Source organism: Thalia democratica, chromosome 8 (genome assembly GCF_965202585.1).
Source record: "Thalia democratica chromosome 8, ktThaDemo2.hap1.1, whole genome shotgun sequence".
NCBI lineage: Eukaryota > Metazoa > Chordata > Thaliacea > Salpida > Salpidae > Thalia > Thalia democratica.
In genome coordinates this window covers 42812345-42835822 of record NC_139172.1, presented here as the reverse complement: position 1 = coordinate 42835822, position 23478 = coordinate 42812345, and the positions used below count along the sequence as shown (strand labels likewise).

The 23478-nt window shown below is 24.5% G+C and overlaps 1 protein-coding gene across 2 annotated transcripts; it reads right to left on the bottom strand.

Moving 5' to 3' along the window:
- Positions 1–1530: 1530 nt before the first annotated feature.
- Positions 1531–23275, bottom strand: LOC145841991 (G-protein coupled receptor-associated protein LMBRD2-like). 2 transcript variants are annotated; one of them, XM_082949321.1, is made up of 17 exons: positions 23077–23275; positions 20770–20851; positions 20063–20149; positions 16460–16574; positions 15512–15567; positions 15210–15321; positions 14707–14917; positions 13867–13941; positions 13247–13383; positions 11976–12092; positions 9788–9876; positions 6018–6199; positions 4706–4839; positions 4182–4293; positions 3713–3920; positions 2264–2389; positions 1531–2058 (listed from the first exon to the last, which is right to left on the bottom strand). In XM_082949321.1, exons 1-17 carry the CDS (start codon positions 23245–23247, stop codon positions 1904–1906), a joined length of 2169 nt encoding a protein of 722 aa, XP_082805447.1. In that variant the 5' UTR covers positions 23248–23275; the 3' UTR covers positions 1531–1903. The 2 variants fall into 2 exon arrangements, with proteins under 2 accessions (XP_082805447.1, XP_082805448.1); XM_082949322.1 differs by lacking the exon at positions 20063–20149.
- Positions 23276–23478: the final 203 nt, after the last annotated feature.

Below are 23478 nucleotides of genomic sequence, written 5' to 3'. Positions count from 1 at the left end.
AAAGAAAGAAGTTTTATATTAAGATATTTAAAAAATGAGGAAAATAAACAGTTTCAAATTAAGTTATTTAAAAAACAAGGGAAAAAAAGCAGTTTTAAGTTAGTTTAATAAAAAAGCATGTTCAATTAAATTTCTAAATTGAGTGTTTTTAGTTAAATAGATAAGCTAACTGGATTGTTTAAAACAACTAAAGCTAAATATTAATTAGAAGAAATGTTGTGTACGAAAGAAAAAACGAACAAAAAAAAATTAAATGGAGTTAATTTGATAAACGTTATCTTTTTTGTTTGTCTTGCTAATACTTTTATAACAGTTTTATACAAAAAAAAAACAGTTTATATGCTTCAAAAGCAAGTAAAAACTAAAACTAAAATTAGAACAAGTTATTAGTAAAACCAATGGCAATTGAACATTTCAAGTTATGAAACAAAATTTACATAAAAAAAGTGTACAAATTTAGCACTTCTACGTATACAAATTATAAACATTTAAAATACATACGCAAGCTCTCAAATAAGTTTAAGCAATACAATAACTTTATTAAATATTAAGATTATCAATTTAACAAAATAAAAAAGCAAACATTGTTGCGACAGTTTAATACAGAGTTGAGCTATTTCAATTGCAGTGAATAACTAAAAAAAAAATTGATACCTAACAATAACAAAAACATTCTTTTTTAATAAATATACATTATGTTATACAATTAAGTTTTTTTCAAAAAGAAAAAATATTTTGACAATATGTTTGTTGCTTAAACTATCAAGGTATTTAAAGTTTTTTTAGGTTTTTTACTTAATTTATCAACTTATTGAAAATCTGTACTTTTCCAAATTACTATTCCAACTGTTAGTGGCAATTTAGTCTAAATAATAAAAAAATAAATACAGTTATAAATAATAAAATGCATTTAGCTTAGAAATAGAAAATATTTAGATTAAGAGAGAAAAAAAGTATAACATAACACAACGTTTAAGTTACAATTATAAAAAATAATTACGTATTTGTTTTTTTTTTTGACTAAAACATCTATGCACACTCTTTTTATTATAAAAAATATTAAACTAAGCTTCAAAAGCTACTAAAAATAATACAAACAAAGTCCTGAATTTAAATTATAACTTTATCCAATAATAACAAATACTTTTTGTGTTGTAATTTATGCAACATTGGGTCAGTTTTGTTTAATAAACAAGTTTCAACTTCTTAAAATAACTTTAATAACTTTTTATACTCTTTTTTTTTAACTATATTTTTCATTTCCAAAAACAAAAGCATACATCCACTCACTTTAACTCAATAAACTTTTAGTGTCATTATATTTCAAAATGTAGAAGATAAGATCTTAAATCTTTGTAACTTTAAACATACAAAAACAACTACTTCAATGTTTAAATTAGCAACTGTAAAATTTAGTAAAACTTTTTTTTAATTTCAAACTACCCTGTGATAAGTTACAACGAAATCCTTCATTCAAAAACTTTTTGTAAAAATTTATCTAATAAAAAATTTTGCAGTAACTTTTTTTTTAGTTCTACTAATTTGTTATATATCTAAGCTAAAACTGCAATAAAATATAAAGTTACTATAATATTACTAATAAATATTATTATTACTTAAACACAATACAAATACAAATCAGGGAACTTCAATTTAAGAGTAGAAAATTACGGGAAACCAACCAAAAATACTTATAAGCTAACAAATTTATAAATTATATTGAAACAATCAGACATCGTCGAACTAATTATTATTATTAATAAATATTATTACTTTTAGTAGAAAAATTAGAAACACAAAAAATAAATTGGGAGCTACAGCTGAGAACTAAAAGTTTTTCGGAGAACAAACAAATAACTCAACAAATTATGACGTAACAATCAAACTGTTTGTGACGTAACAATCAGATATCGTCGAAGAGGTTCCTCGGGTTGGTCGACGATGACGTGTTGTTGCTTATGACGTCATCATCGCTGCTGACGTACTGGTCTATCGTGATCGATTTGTATGACGTCACATTCGAGCTGGTCGTCGCGTCGTCGTTCTGGTAAGGCTGGTCTGTGACGTAACAATTGAATGGTGTTTTGAAAACAAAATACGAAGCAAATAACAAAATATTTAAAGTTTCTGGCTTAAAATTATTAGTAGAAAAGTATACTTTTTCAACAACTTAGTGAACTAATAAACTATTAATATCCTAATGATTACTTGTACTTTTCATTAAAAATTAATTTAATAAGTATTTATTTATTTTAATTGATACCTTGTATGTGACTAGTGTGTTTTTTCATGTATCTACCTTTCCATTGATGATTTGAATTATTTGTTAATTTGTCTAATTGTTTGCTTCTGTCTTCTTGCTTCAACCTTCTGTCCACCCTTCGTCTTTCTGTTAAGTTTGTTTAAAAAGTATTAAGTACACACTGTTAACATACAAATTATTAAAAAATGCATACCATAAAAATTGCTTCATTTCATTAACGAATTATGACTGTTACTGTTTAAAGTTTTTTTATTAATCCTAGTTAAACAAATAAAATTTTATAAATATTTCAAATCAAGGAATTATAAAATATTTTCAGAAGCTTACTGAATGCTAGTTTTTAGTATAAATGTACACTAGAACTTTGTGTGCAAATTAAAATAAAAATTCTAGAGTTTAAATTTATTCACTACCGGATCTATAGCATTATAGCCTGGTTGGATTAGGATCTTATTTCAAAACTACTACCTAGAAAAATCAGCACCCTGATTTTGTTTTTAAATTAGGATCCGACCCAGTACAGAACTTATTTGATTTTAAATTTATTCCTGTAATGTCTAGTACAAGTTTGTTTTAAAACTCCTCTCAAACAAGCCTAAGAATAATTTTTTTCTTTTCATCACATAATCCGGAATATCTAACATAAGTTTTAAAACTCTCCCCAAAAATTCCTTTTTTTTTAATGCTAAGTACCCCTTGGAGGCCACTGCTCTAGATCTTTCTAGGCAATGTAAGGAGTTAAATAAATTCAGCATATTCGGATCCTGGATATTTAGTTTAATGTATTAAATTATAAATATTTGTTTTACTGATCATCGAGCGAATAATTTTTCCCATCGTAAATAAAATGAATCATGAAGTTTTTTTTTTCAATATTTTAAACTAGTTGTTTTTCATCATTTCTAAGATTAATTGTTATAGGTTAATAAATACCTTTATGTTATTCTAAATAAAATATCTCTTACCTCTAGCAACTAATTGTTTCCCGTCATTGATAAGATCAATCATAATAAATAAAACAGTATTATAACTACTGTTTTAACAAAATAATTATTACTTTTCTCACCTCTAGCAACTAATTGCTTCCCGTCATTGATGAGATCGATCATGATAAATAAAACAATATTATAACTACTGTTTTAACAAAATAATTATTACTTTTCTCACCTCTTGCAACTAATTGCTTCCCGTCATTGATGAGATCGATCATAATAAATAGAAAAATATTATAATTACTGTTTCAACAAAATATTATTACTTTTCTTACCTCTTGCAACTAATTGCTTCCAATCATTTATGAGTTTTCAATCAAATAAATCAACACATAATTTTTATGTTGTTCTAAAATAATTATTACCTCCTGCAACTAATTGCTTCCCGTCATTGATGAGATCGATCATGATAAATAAAACAATATTATAATTACTGTTTTAACAAAATAATTATCACCTCTTGCAACTAATTGCTTGCCGTCATTGATGAGATCGATCATTATGTCGTCGACTTCCGTGGATACGAGCTTCTGAAAGCCGATGAACTTGAGCATTCTGGGGCCCACTTCGAAGTAAGTGCATGCGCACAGCAACAGCACCAGTATGGGGAAGTAAATGTTGAACCCATCGCTTATGAACGGTATGAGCTCCAAGTGACCCATGATCTGATTTAAATTGTTATCATATGAGTTACATATAATATCATATGAGTTACATATTAATTTAATTGAATAGTAATAGTAAAATAACATATGATTAAGCTTCTAACTTTTAACGACAGTGCTTTGACACTTTTACAGCAAATAATAATTTAAAATAAACACTAAAAACTTGATGCATTTTCTAATTCAGTGTCTTCAACAATTTTAAACTGCCGACTGTTTTAATATTACAATTTTTTTCTAAAAACTGTAAACTTTTCTTACTTGTGTGTACGCAGTTTCTACTCTGATTTTATCAGTAATTTCAATCCCAGTGTCCAGATGAATTAATCCGAGAAAATTCAAGCATAAAGGTGGGGTTAGACGGCACAACATCCTATAAAAAAATTAAGTGGTTTTCAAGATGTTTTTGTAAAAAACAGTTTTTATATCAACTTTTACTAAAATACAATGTAAGCAAAAAATTGAACCAGCCGCTATGTAAATTATTTTATATTTAGTTTTAAATGTATACTTTATTGACAACTCTTTTATATAAAAAAAATTTCAAACTTTAATCAAAACTGAAGCACTATTTGGCATATGTAATTAAATATTTCAAATGTTATATACTCTACTGAAAGCTTTAAGAACAATTTAATATGAAACAATGAATAAAGTAATAAAAAATTAAAGTTTTAAAACTTAGTGTTTTATAAAAAAAAAAAAAAAAAACGTTATACACCATTAATGAAAATGACTACAAAATAAATAAAAATAGTTTATGTAAAATAAACAATCAAACTAACATTCCGACGAATATGAGTGAGGACTCATTAGTTTGATGATGGTTGGCAATGTAGTAATAATTAAATATCTTCATTCTGAATACAGTGAAATACGCGCAGTAACATAAATAAAATATTACCACTATTGACGCTAGCTGTTTGAAATGTTTAATCAATTTTAATGCAACATTTTACTAGTATAATAACTTTTGTATATTAATTATAACTTTTTGCAAAAAAATAATTAAATACTTTCGTTCTGAGTACAACATACACAACAGAATATTTTACAAAACTACTTGCAATATTACAACTAAAATCTGTTTATAAAGTAATAAACTTGAAACTTTACGTCACTTATAATATGCACATAACACTAAAGTGATTATTTATATATATTAGATTGATGATATTTTCCATTTAATTTTTTATTTATAGTATTTAAAAGTTAATTGATATTTTCAGATCATTTTAATATTCTTTTTTTCATCGCTTTTCAACTGTATTATTTTCAAGTTATTATGTGATTATTTATGACCGCCATCATTTTTATACAGGCAGTTGTCGTTCTGATTAATATCAATGGGTTTGAGTAATGTGTCACAAAAAACATTGTTTTAAATCAAACTATAAATAATTCAAAAACACAAACTTAATACACTAATAACTACAATTAAATACTACCTTAAAATACGAATAAGTAAATCCTAATTTAGAAACAGTGATAATTCGGCTTGGCTACACTAGCTTAAATTGCTCATGGTTAAACTAATATGTTTTAAAACATAAGCTTAAAATTCAAAATAATAAACCTTAATGAAGAGTTTGCGATAGCTAGATTTATCTAGGTTAATGAAAATAGCTTATAACGAAACTAATATATTTAGAAACATAAGCTTAAAATTCAAAATAATAAACCTAAATGAAGAGTTTGCGATAGCTAGATTTATCTAGGTTAATGAAAATAGCTTATAACGAAACTAATATATTTAGAAACATACATACACATATTAAATAACAAACCTCAACATAGAAGTAGTGCTATTTAGATTTTTTCAGACTGATGAAAATAGTCATAATAGAATTAGTATGTTTTAATATAAAAGCTAAAAATATAAAATAATAAATCTTATAATGAAATTTGAATACTAAAAAATATGATAAACATGTATTTAGTATTTAAAATATGTATTTAGAAGTATACAGACAAATATAAAATAAATAAACCTCAATGTAGAAGTAATGGTAGTTAGATTTCGCCAAGTTGATGAAAATAGCTTATAAGGAAACTAACATATTTAAAAGTATACAAAAACGTACAAAATAAATAAACCTCAATGTAGAAGTAATGGTAGTTGGATTTCGCCAAGTTGATGAAAATAGCGAACAGAGAAAGTACTGGATGCTCGTTGAAAAAGGTGCATTCACTCCAAATTACTAACACCGTCAGTACCATCAGCATTATCGAGAATATTCTTCTGAACATGGGTTGGATTTCACAATAGAACTTCCATTCTGATAAATATTATTATTTTACATTTATATGTAGTATTACACATGTATATACACTACTTTAGATTATTGGCTAGATTTCACATTTTCAATCTGATACTAAGAAATCAAGTAGGACTTCTAACACTAACGTTTTTAGATTTAAATTTTATATTAAAATCACTTTTTTCATAATTGGTTGAGTTTCCAAAGGTAATGCTTTAGTATAAATAAATATTAGGTTAGTTATACTTAATTTAAGTGTAACTTTTACTAAGATACCCTTGAATCTTCATCATTTTTCAAACCATAAACTCTAAGTCTAATCGCTCGAATTCTAAATTATTAACACGATTTTAAATACTAAATCAGCGCATGTTAAAAAAAAATATTTTTGTTACAAGACATCTTAATTTAAACACTTATTGAGTTTTTTAAACAAAAACCGTTTAAATATTCACATAAACACTATACAGCATACTAATGAATATCTCTAATAACTTTAAACAAACAGTAAAATATATTGATAAACTGCTAAGAGTTTTAATCTAAAAAGTATTTGGTATAAAGCCTTTAAATTAGAAATTAAAACAGTTCAACCAACTAAGCTATGAAATACATAGCTGATGTAAACGAATTTAAACAAAGATCTAAGTTGTTAAACTAAACTGTAATGTTTAAACTGTATATTTTTTTGAATTTTCATAATTATGACGTATAAAATCTACTTAAAATAAAATAATGAAGATTCTTAAAACTTTTTTAAAGATTCAACAAAAGGTTTTAAGCATTTATTTTTACAAATACTGACTGATTTTGTCTTTAATAACTAAATTTTATTTAGAAATAAATTCACATTTCTATTTGATCTTAAAAAGATTTCTCAATTTTTTTTTTCAAAAATTTTGATCCATTTCAACTAAGAAAAACTGAGATTCTCAAATTTTTAATAAAAAAACTGATTTAGCCTGACATTTTTCAACTTTTTTCAAAAAAACTGATTTAGCCTGACTTATCCTGATTTAGCCTGATGCGCACGAACCCTGTAATACTGTTTTATGTCTTGAATTGTTTATTACAAACTCGTTTGCCCATTTATAACAGAAATTAAATTTAGATGTTTTTAATTAGTAAAGGTTTCAATACATTAGGTAAAAAAGTTAAGCTTTAAACGTTTAATTTGGTTAGCTTACTTTCACGAAAATATTTACTGCAATTTAATGTACTTAACAAAGTTTAATCTATTCAGTTTTGATAAAACATAGCTGTTTTTTCTAATACTAATTTTACTTCTATGACTCATAACTTTTGAATGCCGAGTTTTCTGAAACATTTTTAAATTCCTTTTTATTACGAATAGTTATTTATTCTATTGAACTAAAATTTATTTCCCCTTTAAAACAAGTTTAAAAAATGAGCAGTTAAATATGAGAGTTGAAATTTTATAAATATTTTTTTAACATGTTTTTAATTTGTTTTTGATTTAATACCTTGCTGAATAAATAATGTTTTCAATTAATAAACAATTTCATACTTATTTTTTATCACGTTACAATTATTTATCAAAATTATAAATTTTAATCTTTCTACTGTCAAACAACTAATTCAAATTAATCATACAAACTCTGCATTGCACATGCTAATTAAAAATACATTAGTCTGTGTTGTATAGTCTGGAAGTAGAATAATCCTTTTAACAAGTTGTCAGACTTATATACCGTATACTTTTTTTTTAGATTTACATTTTTTTTTTAAAACATGTAGTCACTTTTCATATTATCAAATTTGTTAGTACTCTCTTCTTTGGAAGATTTATAGTTTGAAAAATATTATACTTTTATAAACACATATAAAACATATACATAGTAACCTTAAAATAGTCTAGTTACTAAATAATGTAAAACTATAAGTTAAAACTAATTAGAACTTAAAAAGCCCAAAAACTCAAATAAATTAAAAACTTCTAAACAATTTTAAATCAAAAAAAATTATTTATTGATTTTACAATATTTTTTTTTTTCTTCATCATTTTTTAAAGTACATTGTTTAAGTTAATTTAAACTTTAAAACGTTTGTATTGTATAACTGAGATTTTCAGCACTCATACAGCTATATTAATTACTTATGTTTTTTCAGTTTACAGACAATAAGTAAATATTTTAAATTATAGCATTTACCGATAGTTTTTACTTTTTGTCTTTCGAAAATATTTCTTTTGTAGTGCTACCATTAAGAAAACTGTATTAAAACATATAAACAAAGTTAACCATATAAAAACATATTATACTATTTATTTTGATTCATAAAAAAACACTTAAAAGGTTTGGTAATGGAAAAAAACTACTTTTACAAAAAATTAGTACAAAAAAAAACATATTTTGATTGATTATAGTGAAGCATGTACCAATAACTTTATGTGACAAAGTAATAATGTTGAAAAACTAGTTGTGACTGCACGTAAAGTTTGGACAAGTTTTGTTTTGTATATATAAAACTTTTAAAGTGATGAAAACATTAGTTACAAATGACCAATTAGACTTTGTTTTTTTTTTACTTTTAGAAATTTAATCAACAAAAATGCTTTCTAACAACTTGATTATCATTTATTAATCATAGCTACAAAGTAGTGCGTTTAGCTGAGTTTAGGTTTTAACCACAAAAAATGTTTAATAAAATTACAAAATCTAAAATATTAATTTCTAATAAAATGCTCGACAAATTTTCAGATAAAAAGTTATAAAAAACACAAAAAAAAGTTGTATAGAATTTTTTTTTTGTTTAAATAATTTGTAAAAAAAAAATAATGTTATCTTGAATATGTTAACTATTAGACATACAGTAAGCGTACTTGAAAAAACTAAATATTTTGAACTTGCCCGAATGTGTTTAAATACAATTACTTATGTACGCCAGCCATTAAAAAATAATTTAAAGCTTCGAGCAACAAAAATATTTTCGCATGAATTATAAATGAGATTTTGTTTTGAGTCAAAAACATGCAAAAAATAAAATATTTGATTTGAAATTTTATCAAAACATTTTTCCTCTGGGTTGCTAAATCTTTAGGCAAATTTTCTCCAAGTTTTCAAACTTTCCTCCAGGTTTTTAAAAGCACATACTTTTGGGTTCATTTTAAGTTTAAAGTTAAGTGTACAAGAAACTGTGTTAAATATTATAAAAACATTGAAAAGATACTGTGAAGCTATTTTAAATTTTGATTAAAAAAAAAATTTAATGCCCAAAAAAATGTATCTAAATGATTTTTTTTGTGTCAAATCGAAATTTTACAACTTAACATCTTAAGCTTGTTAAAAATTCCAGGTTTTTTAGTTTTTTTTTTTAAATTCTCAAACTCCAGGATTTTACAGGTTTTTTGGCAACCCTACAAAGTACGTTGATTTAACATTTTATCAAATTGTTAAAGACCACCTACGTATGTTTTTAGTAGTTGAATTTGATCAACTATTTTAAAGGAATATGAAAATATATGACTATGACAAAAAGTTCTTTAAAACAAAAATAAAAACTTCTGTTTTAGTTATTGATTGAAACGAATCGTCTAAAATAAAATTTTTTTTATACCAAAACTAAAAGTATTAAAAAGCAACTAACTCATTTTGAGTGAAAAGAACTTTCTAATTATGAAAGGCTCTTTAATGTCGGAATTAGAAGCCAATAAGGATGAGTCTGCTTTCCACACTCTGCGGATATAAATATTTTTTAAACATTTTTTGGTATTTGAAACTTTTTTTGGTGATTTAAATTTAAAGCCATACAATTTATGGACTATACAAGTGATATAAAACATGAAAAAACACATACTTATTTTTCAACTGTGAAACTTTGTTTGATAATTTGAAAAACTATTTATTTTGATACTCAGTCAATATTTGTTATTAACTTAAGTTTGTTATATAACTCTATATCTTTACTTTTATGTTAACTTTAAGACATACAATTTAGTGAACTATAAAACTGTTAATTTTAAAAATATTTTGAATAGATAAAAACTGAAAACTTTATTGAACATCTAAAATTTTCCAAATTCTAAATTTTTTTTTGCGTATTAAATAAACTAGTTTTCACAATTAGTTTTAAACATGGTATTCAATACTTTTATTTTATTTCAATTCAGTAGTAACAATCAACACATAATATTTAATAAATATGATTTAAACTAATAATTTTATACATACTCTGCAATCTGTTGATCTATGAGTATAGAAGCCTGTAAATAGACAGTATTTTCAATCACTTTTTTAACATTACTTGTTATATAGCAAACTCTAAACCATTTGTTTACAATAAGTAATAAACTTCAATCTAAAGGTCTTTTGTTTTTGAACAATGTTTAAAATTTATGCTTGATAATTGTAATAGTTGTCTAACAGTATTGTAATAAATTAGTTGAATCTAATTCTGAAATTACTTTTTTTATTTTATAAACTTGTATGAATTACAACTTGTAAGGAATTTTCATGTTTGTTTTCTAGGTTATTAGTATAAAACTTAAAAATAATCCTTTTTTATGTTTACTACAATAAAACAGCAACTTAAACAACAATAAAGTTTTACTGGGACACAAATTAAAATTTTTACTCTAATTTTAAAAAATCAGACTTCAATGTATTTCAAAATAAAGTGTTACATTTAAAAAAGCCTATTTTTTTCAAAACAGTTTAAAATTTCCCTTGTACAAACAAACTTATCTACAATAATTAAATACTCTTTAAATTTTTTACGCTTTTAAATTCTCGAAAACCTATGAAAACAACTATTGTTGAATCTAAAGTCTCACAATTATACTATAAACAGGGTTGCCACTCGTTTTTTCAAAAATTTTTCCAGATTTTCCAAATTTCTACAAGGTTTTTAAAAGTACACATTTTTGGTTATATTTATAGTTTAGAGTAAAGTTAAAGGTAAGAAACTGTGTTAAATAGTATAAAAACATTGAAAAGATACTGTAAAGCTACTTTAAATATGTTTTTTAATAACAAAATTATTGAAAAAAACAATTTTTTTTTATTTATACTATAGATTTTTTAAGTCAAATCGAAATTTTAATACAATAATAAAAACATGTGAAAATTGTTAAAATTCCAGGTTTTTTTAGTGATTTTTGATCGAAATTCCAGGTTTTTCCAGGTTTTTTTCAAAGTTTCTCAAACTCCAGGTTTTTTTGCCTAAATTGTCAAATTCCAGGTTTTTCGGGTTTCCAGGTAAAGTGGCAACCCTGTATAAAATGTTCTTACTAAATAACAAAAATAGCTCTAGCAATTATCAAAAAGCTAAAAATTACTTCATAAAAATATTATAGCTTTTAAGTAAAATAGTTTTTGTAAATCAATTGTTATAAAATACCATCATCTAAAAAGTATTATTATTAATAACATTACAATTTATTTTATTAATAATATCATATTGTATATATGCTTGCAAAGTATAAAATTTCTCTTTTGATAAAATAAGAATACTTTTTGTGTTAAATTATAATCAATATATTAATAAGACATACGTTTATTGCTTGGATCAAGTATTATATCTTGCTTGATATAATATAACACTTTTGAGGTACAAAATAACTTAAAAGTTTAATAGTTAGGTTATTATTTAAACAGCTAATCAAAAAAAAAACAAACACACTTTTTTATAAACTATTATGTTTTATAAAAGTATGTAAATTTAATAGAATTAACAATACAAAATTTTAATCAAATCGCAACCAGCTTAAACAATTTACAAAACAAATAGTCAAAACTAAAGTTTAAACAAATACAAATAAATTTAATAAAAATACCGGTCAGCCTGGTTGTTAATGTTTCTCTGAATATTTTCGAGTTGCAAGCATTTGTCCATGCATATTTTATACTGTACAGTTGTTCTTCTTAGAGTGTCGCTTGATTGCAGCAATTGCCTGGATAAATAAATTAAATTATATTATCAACTATACTTAAAATTAAAACTAAACTGCTAGACCATCAATAGAAGAGTAAATTGAAAGAACTTAAAAAATCATATTTAAAAGTTTTACTTTATTTAAAAAATCACTTTAAAAATCTTGAAATTATAATTTTATTAAAAAAATCATAAGGCGAAAACATAATAAATAAATGAAATGAAACATCTGTAAACTAGATAGTTTTTTTTTCAAGTAAAATGCTTAAAAACTTTCTATACTTGTCAATTTATCATTCGTTGTTAAAAAACTCTTGAAACTAAAATTTTGATTAACAATAAAATTAATTGGTGTTTTGTAAAGAAGATTAAGAGTTAAAAATAAAACAAAAAAACAGTTAAAAATTTTCATTATCTAAATCAGGGTTTCCCAAGTGGGCTAAGTAAACATTACAAAAATTTGGGGGTCATGAGCAGCAAAAGGGCCAAAAGGGGCATGAGTAGTGAAAGGGCCACAAGGACATAATTTGAAACTTAACTAGATATTGTGGAGTTATTGATGAACAGCAAAAAAAATCATTAGTCGTTTTTAATGGTAGTTTTGAAACTTATAATAGATATTGTAGAAGAATATAAGGAAATTTAAGGGGCCATAAGCTGTAAAAGGGGGAGCCACAAGGCCATAATTTGAAACTTACACTAGATATTGTGGAGTTGATGATGAAGAGCAAAAAAAAGGTCTTTGGCGTTTTTATGGTAATTTTTTGAGAAATATTGTTAGAGAGGGCCATAGCTTTTTTATTTTCTATAAGGGGGGCCTTTTGAAAAAAAGGTTAAGAAACCCTGATCTAAATCAATGTATAATTAAATACAAAGAAATTTAAAAAGTTATTTGTTTATCAGATAAATATTCGATTATTAAGTCCTAAAAGCCAGTCTGAGATATAGGAAAAAAAAACTTCTGGTAAAATATTTATACCACATAGATTTTGTTATCATAAATAAAAACAAATGATTTTGAAGTATATAGAATTAGTTTCGAAATTTAAGAAAAAAATTTAGCTGAGCTTTGCAAATAAAAAAGCCTGAGTTGTCTTGAGTGCGTGGCAGCTTTAAAAATATTAATAAGTATCACTTAATAAAAAATACTAAGAAATAAAAAATCCTGCTCACTTGTGCAGTTTGACGAAACCGGCTTCTGAGGGCACCGACCTCTCTATGACGTCACTGTTCCTTCGCGATTGTGACGTAATGTTTGTTACGTCATCACTGTTGTTGTCAATCAGACTCTGCTGGAAATCGTCTGGACACTGGAAATTTATTTTATTTAAAAACTATTACATTTGGTGATATTTGAAAACTAAAATGGTAAAAAACAATTGGTGAATATTTAAAAAAAGAAAACAGTTGGTTGATATTTTCTATAAACTATTCATTCCATATCAATTATTTTTTTGTGATATACTTTTAACGGAAATTGCTTAATATTATACCAGTATTAGTGTTAACGTTGAAAATAATTAAATAAATTAGGGTATTGTTAATTTTTACCAAATGCAAGCTACAGAACATAAACAACGTTAATAGTATTTTTACTTTAATATTAAAAATATTTAAAAAAACTTAAAATATAATAAGCACATTAAAGATTTATTGATGCTTAGATAAGTCAGCATTATTTTTTACACTCTGTGGAAAATGACTCATAACTTTTAAAAATGTTTAATTAAATACAAAAGAATAACATGAAATTCTTTTTATATTATAGTTAAATCAAATAAACAAAGACTCACTTTACTGATAATAATGTTGATGAATTTTCTGTACGGGTGGGAATAATTTACACAACTCGAAATTTGTTTAATTTCCTGTAAAATTAATTCTTAATTTATTAAACATACAAATTCAAAAAATTTATTTAATAGTATGTTATTACAATTAAAAATAAAATTAATTGTATAAAATAGTATACTACTCAGATAATTTAAAAACTTTTAAAAACTAAAATTTAAATGTAATAAATTTAATTTAAGAAGTCCACCTTTAAATCAAAACTTTTGAGTTATTTTTTTAATATTTTAAATTGCACATAAAAAGTAAATGTTATAAGCCCAAAACTTTAAACTAAACTAAAATTAAAGTTGTGAAGTTTTTTAAGAAGTTTAAAAGTACATCTAAAGAATACATAATCAACTTAATTAATTAACTAAACACTGAGTTTTTTTAATTTAATTTCAATAGACTTGCATAATTATTTAACTATATTTTACTATAATCATACATATTTTACAACTGTATTTAATTATAATAAATATATAAGACCATAACTATTTAACTACTAATACAACTAATTTTTAACAAAAATCATCTATTTAGTAAAACATAAACAAATTTTTATAGAATTATAAAGTAACTTACATTAGCTTATTGAATTAAACTTAAAAAAATAAAAAGTATTTACAATAAGTAGTACTCAGATTTAATATTTTATATTTTTCAGTAGATTACTAATTATCAAATGACAGCTTGGGAAGTTTGAAGTAAAAAATAATGAATTTTATATTTACTAATATTACAAAACTACTAAACAATTAAAACAAACATCAATTAAAACATTAACTGAAAAAACAAACATCAAGTAAATCCTCGTAATTCTCAGTAGCTTCCTGCTTTTCTGTGGACAACTTGGAAAGTTTGAAGTAATTCCTGTTCGTTTCCATGGCAACGTGGGAACAGCGCCACCAATTTCTGGGAACCTCCACCAACCCGTAACCTAGCAACAGGATGAGTAGGAACAACCCCCATGTGTTGGAACATGTTATTATGAGGATTTTCAGTTGGGAGCTGTAAAATAAAATATTTCAGTGATAATTAATTTGATTTGGCATTATACTTTGTTACATTTTGATAGCACATTTTGATAGAAAATTTTTTAATTAGTAACTGTTTTAAACTATTGTGTTCTTGTTTTAATCAATTAATTTTATTATTTATTAAGCTGCCAAATCAAGCTAATAAACAGTTTATTTTTGGTACTGTGTAAAAACCACTTAATTTAAATTTTTTCAAGAACATAGAAAGAACGTGTTTTATCTGGACATTTACAAAATTAAATACTAATTATATCAGAACAAACATGTCAAAATGAATGTTGGGAGAAGCAATGATGTAGATTAGCAGACAGCAGAAAAGAACGAAGTAACTGGCATAATAAATTCCGTTTTCAACAACTGCCCGTTTCATTTTGCCTGTTGTAATTTTTGCCTTTTGTATTTCATATAAAGGTTTTATATAAGGTTATTTCTATATAAGCTTTTCGTCTGGAAACCTAAACTGCTAATAATCTAATTAATACTAAAAGTCTTAAATACAAGTATTTACTAATTACTTAAATATTTCTCTATTTTAAATAATTTATTACAAAACAATCAAACTGACCAGGAATGGTGAAGTCCCCAGCACAAACATAAGACTGTATGAAAGGTAACACCAACCTAAAATTAAAATAAAAATTAAAAAGATATATTATGTTTTATTACTAAGGTAATAATCTAAAAAAGACTGTATGAAAGGTAACACCAACCTAAAATTAAAATATAAATTAAAAAGATATATTATGTTTTTAGTACGAAGATAATAATTATGAAAAATTTACTAAAAAGACTGTATGAAAGATAACACCAACCTGTAGTTAAAATATTAATTTTTAAAAAAATACTTTTGTATTAAGAATGATTACTTTTTTAATTCAACAACTTAATTTTAAATTCTTTTACCTAAAAGTAATATAAATATCGAAAAACTGAGTACTTAAACAAAATCTATAATGTAATTATATTTCAATTGCTAACTAAGAGTTTTTTTATTGTCAAACTTATATCTTATATTGTCAATGAAAACGAAGCATTTTAAAAAAGTCTTGAAAACTATTTAAACTGATACTTTAAGAAAAACCATAATCAAATCATAAGAACACGTAACTACTAAGTTATGAAGTGTTTTTTCAACCATATCAATCTAAAAACTTTATGATTGACATGTATTCACATTTTGTAATTTACACCTAAGCTTAAACAAACCTTATACATATCACTCCTAGATGATTATACTAAAACTTATAACAAAAAAAACATACATACTAACAACATGTAACTCTGATTAATTGATGAACAGAAAAGTCCAATTCACATTTAGTAACTTACACTTAAACAAACTTTATACATATCACCTCTAGATGATTACATTAAAACTGGTAACAAAAAAATACATACTAACAACTCATTACAACATGCAACTCTTATCAAATAAGTGACAGAAAAGTTTTAATCGATTAAATGACACTCGATACAAATTCACATCAGTTTACATTGAAAGCATGCAACTGACCAAGTGAGAAACTGTGATGTCCAGTAGACCAGCATCCACATTGTCGGTAGCGTGTTTTCAGGAACGTAGCTCCACGGCTTCACACAACTCGACACGTAGTCAGCAGGTGTTGTTTCTGTTTGTATTGAAAAGATTCAAAAAAATCATCAAAAAAAAAATTAATATGATAGATTCTAGTATCTAATTAAGGTTTAAATTGTTTGCATGTGAAAAATTTCTAAAATTCCAAGGCTTCATACAACTCGACACGTAGTCAGCATGCGTCGTTTCTGTTTGTATTGAAAAGATACAAAAAATTCATCAAAAAGAAATTTATGTGATAGATTCTAATATCTAATTAAGCTTTTAATTGTTTGCATGTGAAAAATTTCTAAAATTCCAAGGCTTCACACAACTCGACACGTAGTCAGCATGCGTCGTTTCTGTTTGTATTGAAAAGGTACTGTAATGCTACTTTTAATGTGGTTTATAAAAAATTACATCAAAAAAGAATTCTAGATAGATTCTAGTATATAACAAATATTTTAATTTTTGCATGTAAAAACTGCCTAAATTTTCAGGTTTTTCCAGAATTCCAGGTTCGTTTCAGACAAGTTGAGACGTAGTCAGCAGGATTTTTTTCTGTTTGTAAATATAAACATTACTATGAATTTAGAACTAAAACAAAGTAACAGTACTGTAAACTTTTGAGAACATTACAACAAGATCTATACAAATGGTGGCCACCGGTTTTCGGAAATTCCTTCTAGGTTTTTAAAACTTCTTCTAAAGTTTTTTTTTTCTTTTCAAAGGCTTAAATCAAGGTTTTTTTTTCAGAAATTTTGAAACTTTTTCACTTTGGATATATATAAAAATCAAACTGCATTTAGTAGTCTAAACTGTACAAACATGATTACATAAAGAATCCATATTACTTTTTCATAACAAGGCTTAAATTTTTTGAAAAGGAAGAAACAATAATTGAAAGTGTTGGCATGTCAACTACTAGAAATAAATTACATAGACAAACTCTTGAAATTAAACAGCTTCAAAATTTAAGCTTTAATCATTGTTTTAGGTTTGACCGTTTTCATAAATCAAACTAATCAACAAAAATCTATAACTAGAAATAAACTTTTAAAAAGCAAAACTGTTGTGTTATAATAAGATAAACTGCAAATATTGTATAAACAACGTACAAGACAAGTAGTAGTCCAAAAATAAAACAAGCTACCCTAAACAGCTTATAGGTGTGTTTTTACTACTAATTATTATTTTTTACTTATCACAAGAATAAGTAGCTTATTAGATCAAATGTAAATTCACAACTTAGACTTCTCAGTACTAACAAATAAAACCCCTTAAAACATAAAAATTAAGCATCTTTGAACTCACTAATAAGAAACTTTTATGAAACATATGAAAGGCTATACAACATTTATTTCAAAATTTTTATTGGCTCTGATTATAAGCTTGAAATATCAGCAAGTTTTTATAGGACATAATTAATTTTGGGACAGCGTCTTTTTTAAAGTTTTTAATACAAACCTATGGACGGATCTTTTTTTCAAATTTCAGTTTAAAATGAAAATTAAAATTTAACTAAAGTTTTTTTTTTGAGACCTCATATTTCCAGGTAAAACCATTAGTAAAAAAAAATTAATAAACTTTTAAATAATTTTCAACAAAAAATTTTTTAATTTATGAAGACCAGGCTAAAAAAACTCAAAAATTATTTCTGAAAAAATGGTAGAGGAAATATGCTTTTAATAAAATAGTTCTTTCATTGCTTCAGTACAAACCTATATAACATTCAAACTTTGATCGTTACATCTCAAGAGTTATATTGTTTTTAAAGAGCAGCAACAAATAACTAATAGATTGTTTATTAACATTAAAACAAGTTAAGGAAAGTATTAGTCCCCTTCCCCTGTAGTTTTAAACACAAGTGATTATGTTAACAAAACTTTAAAAAAACTGATGAAAACTTACTTTTATAAAAAGTTGTTGTACTTATTTTGAAACTGTGTGTGAGATATAAAAAAAAACATTTTGCTAACATAAAAATAGTAAAAAATATTTTATATAGGACCAATATAGATTAAGATCCAGATTTTCATAATGTTATATTAACTATTTGAAGTTTTAAATGTACATGTTAAGTTTAAACAGGTAATGAAACTTGTTTAAAAATCCATCTTTCATTTATTATATTAAGGTTTTCAATTATTTTTCAAATTGAATAAGAATTTAAAATGTTTTTATAATAAACGAAAGTTCTTTGTATCTGTTGTTTTTTGTTTTTGTAAAATAATTGATAAATTTCAATCATATGATTAATAAACCTGTTTCATTACCTGTAGATTACAATTTTCAAAACTATATAATCTCGACTAAAAAAAAGGCAGAAGACATCTAAACAACTCATTTTAAGTTTATTTAAACAAAAATATTAAAAACTTTCTTTTCTTGTCCAGTATACAAAGTAGTCGTTAAAGTGTACAAAAATTGAATGTTATAAAATTAAAATTAAGATCATTATTTTTACTACGAAATTTTTAAATGTATTTTTTATGTGAACATTAAAACAACATGCAAATCCAACATCTAAAGTTTTTCAAACTTTGTGTGAAAATTATTTTATGTTTAAAAATATTACTTGAGAACTTGAAGTCTCTTACACATGCAAAATGCAATACCCTTAAAGTTTAAAAAATTTGTAATTGTTAAATCAAAAATTGAAATAAATTATTTCACACTGATGTTTTATAAATGATACTTAAATAGTTTACGTCTGTTATACATGCTCATACACCTAGAGTTTAGATTTTTTTGAGATAGTTTAAATCAGAAGTATTGAAAACTTTTTACAATTTTCACTTTTATTAACTAAAAATAAGCTTGATTTAAAAAATTTCAATGGTCTTTTCTTAAGTTTTATTTTTTTAAATTACTTATCATAACTTTTGTTTAGATAGACAACTGGTACCATGTTTTAAGTAGCAGAACATTTGCATAATAAACTTCTATTTTTGATTACAAAACTAGTTAAAAATAATTAAAAAGTGTACTTTACTCGTAAAACTAATTTAAAAAATTAGATACATTTAAGTTTTAATAGTGTAGTATAAATTTACAAACATAATTTTCTTGTACTTTCAAAACATTGAAAACAGATGTACTAGTATAAGTTTTAGATATAAATCTTTATACTTTTATTAAACTAAATTATTCATCTAGATCCAAATTACTCAACTATCCTCTTTTTCAAAACAGATTCATTGTACAATAACATCTAAAGTCTAAATTAACAGGAAATTTTAATAAATTTTCACACAAATATTTTTATAACAATAAACTATAACACTTTGAACAAACTTGCACAAACTTTCTGAAACAACTCAACAACAAAATAAAAATTTTATATGACAAAAGTGTAAAATCCACATGACATTAAAAACGGTATTCACTTGTTCAAAATTTATGATACAACATATTTTGATTTATTTTAACGAGCCAGTGTAAAACAACTCAAGCTAGTGTTTACAAAAGTGAAGTGACAAAATCATTCAAAAATTTCAAATTGTCATGACTACCGTGCATGCAAGCGTTATGACGTCATACCGTGTTGAAAGTTTGTTGTTGATGACAAAGTTGAAGGTACAATAGTAGAAGTTGCGTTTACAGTTGTTGCGCTTGTCACTGATTCTACTACAAAATGACGTTGTGTAAGGAAAAGAAGTTGAATAAAAATATAAAAGCATTTTCAACAGTTTCAACTGTTTATATTAGTAATGTATAATAATATGTTTGTTTCAGTTGAGCGGCCTTGATCTGAAGTACTTTTAAAATGATTGATTATGAACTGAATACATAAAAAAAGTATTGTGTACTCCGAATCGATTACTAAAATTATTAAGTTTGAACTAACAATTTGAGAGCATAAAAATAATACTTACAAAAGCATTAATATTTTATAAACATTAGTATCAATTTAGTTTCAAAAGAAAAACCATAAATAAATATGACAAAAACTTAACATTTTACAAAGTACAAACAACTATTCGCTAAAAACATTAAAACAACTATCAGGTTAACTAGTTCAATTAGTTCACTTGTTCAAAGAAGGTTAAATAAACTTTCTAGCACATTATTTTTTTAACTTAAAACTTTAAGTAGCAGTATTAAAAATAACAATAAGTCTTTTAAGCAATTGAAAACAATTAATTCAAAAAATAATTGTATAATAAAAAAACTAAAAAAATAATGCAAAAAAAAAACTTAAGGCAACTTCATACATATCTAGTAGACACACACACATATGTTCTTACCTCTCTTAAGGTCTGAGGAATTTGTGGAAGTGTTTGTCTGGTGATCTAGTTTCTCCTTCTCAATACACTCCCGATAGAAAGTCTGCAAAGTTCGTTATATTTTTAAAACACCTTTGAACGTAAGCTATACAGCACACACTGTATAAATGTGTACATTTCAATTGATATTAAACTACTTAGAAGGTTAGAAAGGTTTTTTCAATAAAGTTGTAACACTTTTATTCGTACACTTAAGATAACTGTTTACAATTGCAGATAGCTAAAGTTAAAAACACCATTGAGTGTATTATTAGAATGAACATAGATTTAATGGATTTAATCTAGTCTAAATTTGTTTATAAATTATACTATGAAAATTTTTGAAAAGATGGAGCATAACAAGTTATTTTTCTTTATTTCTTGTTAATTTATAAGATTATATCTTAACATAAAAAATTTTGATATGAAGTGTTATAATTTGTTGAAATATAATTCCTTAATTTTGCATTAATTAAAAAAAAAATTGTGTTATACATGTGTTGTTAAACAGTATGTATTACAACTTTTTTCTAAAAACTAAAAACTGTGTTTTTTCTGTAAAATACTACCTGAGAAATATTTTTTAAACCAATAGTTTTCTTTAAACTAAACCATGTTGTGAAGTTTTTTTTTAAATATTTAGAACTAGAACTTTTATATTTTTCATTAATAGCTACTTTGTATAAAACGACTAACATTTTTAAAAACTATAGTTATTTTAAAAAAATTTAAAACACTTTTAGTTAGCTGATTTTTTTAAAGCTTAGTAAGTGTTTTTCAAATTGAATTTTTACATTTTTAACAAATTGTTAAAAGATAAAATTCAAAAAAAAAAGTTTTCATACTAGAAGGATTTTAAAGAACTAAAATGTTAAAAGTATTTATTATAGTTACTAAATAGCAAACAAGAAAAGACATAAAACTTATAATTTTTTCATTTTTAATTTAAGTTTGTTACTTTTATAAAACACCTCTGAATGTAAACTATTCACTGTATAAATTTTGTAATTGAATCATTACCAAACAACTTAAAATGGCAGAAAATTATTTCAATACAGTTTTTTATAGTTTAACTAGCATACTTAAAATAACTATTAAAAATTATAGAAGCTGTAATTGAAAACACTTTTGAATGTATTCCTAAATTTCATACATTTCAATGTATTTACTATAGGCTAATTTTGTTTACAATGTTTAATAATTATAAAAGGACCAATCCTGAAAGAATAGATTGTTACAAATTGTTTTTATTTTTACTTTTACAACATTGATAATGTCAAATAAATGCTGAAAGCTTTGTGAGTAAATATTCTGGTTGGTATTTAGGGGAATAGGGGGGTCCGACATTTTTTTTTCACTAAAAATAACATATGATCTTATATGAAAGCTTGACGTACAATATACAAGCCAGTTTTTATAGAATTAAAAAATCTTTTTTAACTTTTGAAAAATTGTAATTTTTATAAAACTTTTTCGATACAAACGTATGGACCGCAAATTTTTCAGGGTCAATTTTCTCAGAAAATTTAAAAATCACTGAAAATTTATCTCCTCCTTCATTTTTTAAGCTAAAGACCTCAAATTTTCAGGAAACCTTCCTTTTATAGTTTAAAAGACTTTGAATGTTGGAATTTCAAAAATATTGAAAAATAAAAATTTTAGATAAAAAAAAAACAAAAAAACAGGTTGTTTTTTTTTTTAATAAAAATTTTATTTTTCAAAATTAAAAAATTCCTGCATTCAATCTTTTCAAAATTTAATAATACACTTTCTGTGAAAAATTGAAGAAGATTGGTTGAAAAATGAAGGAGGAGATAGATTTTTAGTGAAATATTCTTTTTTTGCATTTTTAGTTTGCGCCTTCCATAAGGAACCTATTGAGGTCACCAACTTTGATAATTTCTCATATCTCAAAAATTTTTTTAATTTTTTCAAGCGGTTAAAAATGACTGATAGCTCAGACAAAACTCTATAAAATAAAACCAACTTGTAAAAAACAAGTTGGACCTCCCCCCTATGCCCTTAATTTGACAGCTTATTTCTGAGCTTTTTAGCTTTACTGATTACTTTCTAATAAAATCTCTTGCTTAATCTCTAGAACTTTGGTTATAAGTATCAAAATTTGTTGAAATAATTTATTTATTGTTACTTTTATTATGAGCATTTATTTTTTAAAACAACTTGTGATACACTTTTCTTGATTAACAGCATTATAACGTTTATGTTTTAGGTAATATTTACTTTTTAATGTGTTTAATTAATTTCTAATATATTCTTAATCAAACTAACAGAAGAGACATCTAGTGGCAGGATGAACACAATGATCATGCTGAAGTACCAGGCTACAAGCGTTGCCACGGTGACCATTGCGTGCTGCTTCTTAATCTGACCGTAGGAGTGCAGCAACAACAATGCTGCCAAAAACACCACTAGAAGCTCCAACACCAGCGGTCCAAACATAATTTGTTTATTTGCTTATTTGTTACTAACTGATATTCTGTTTTAATTTAATAAAGCTTTTTTTTGCTACTTATGTATAGAAAAATGCACATTTGGCTAACAAAATACATTAACTCTATCAAGAGTTTCAACAGGAGCAGCCCAAACATATTTTTGTTTATACAAGCTATCAGTTTATGAGCTGATTTAAATAGATATTTTTTATTTATTTTAACTTTGAAATTTACTAAT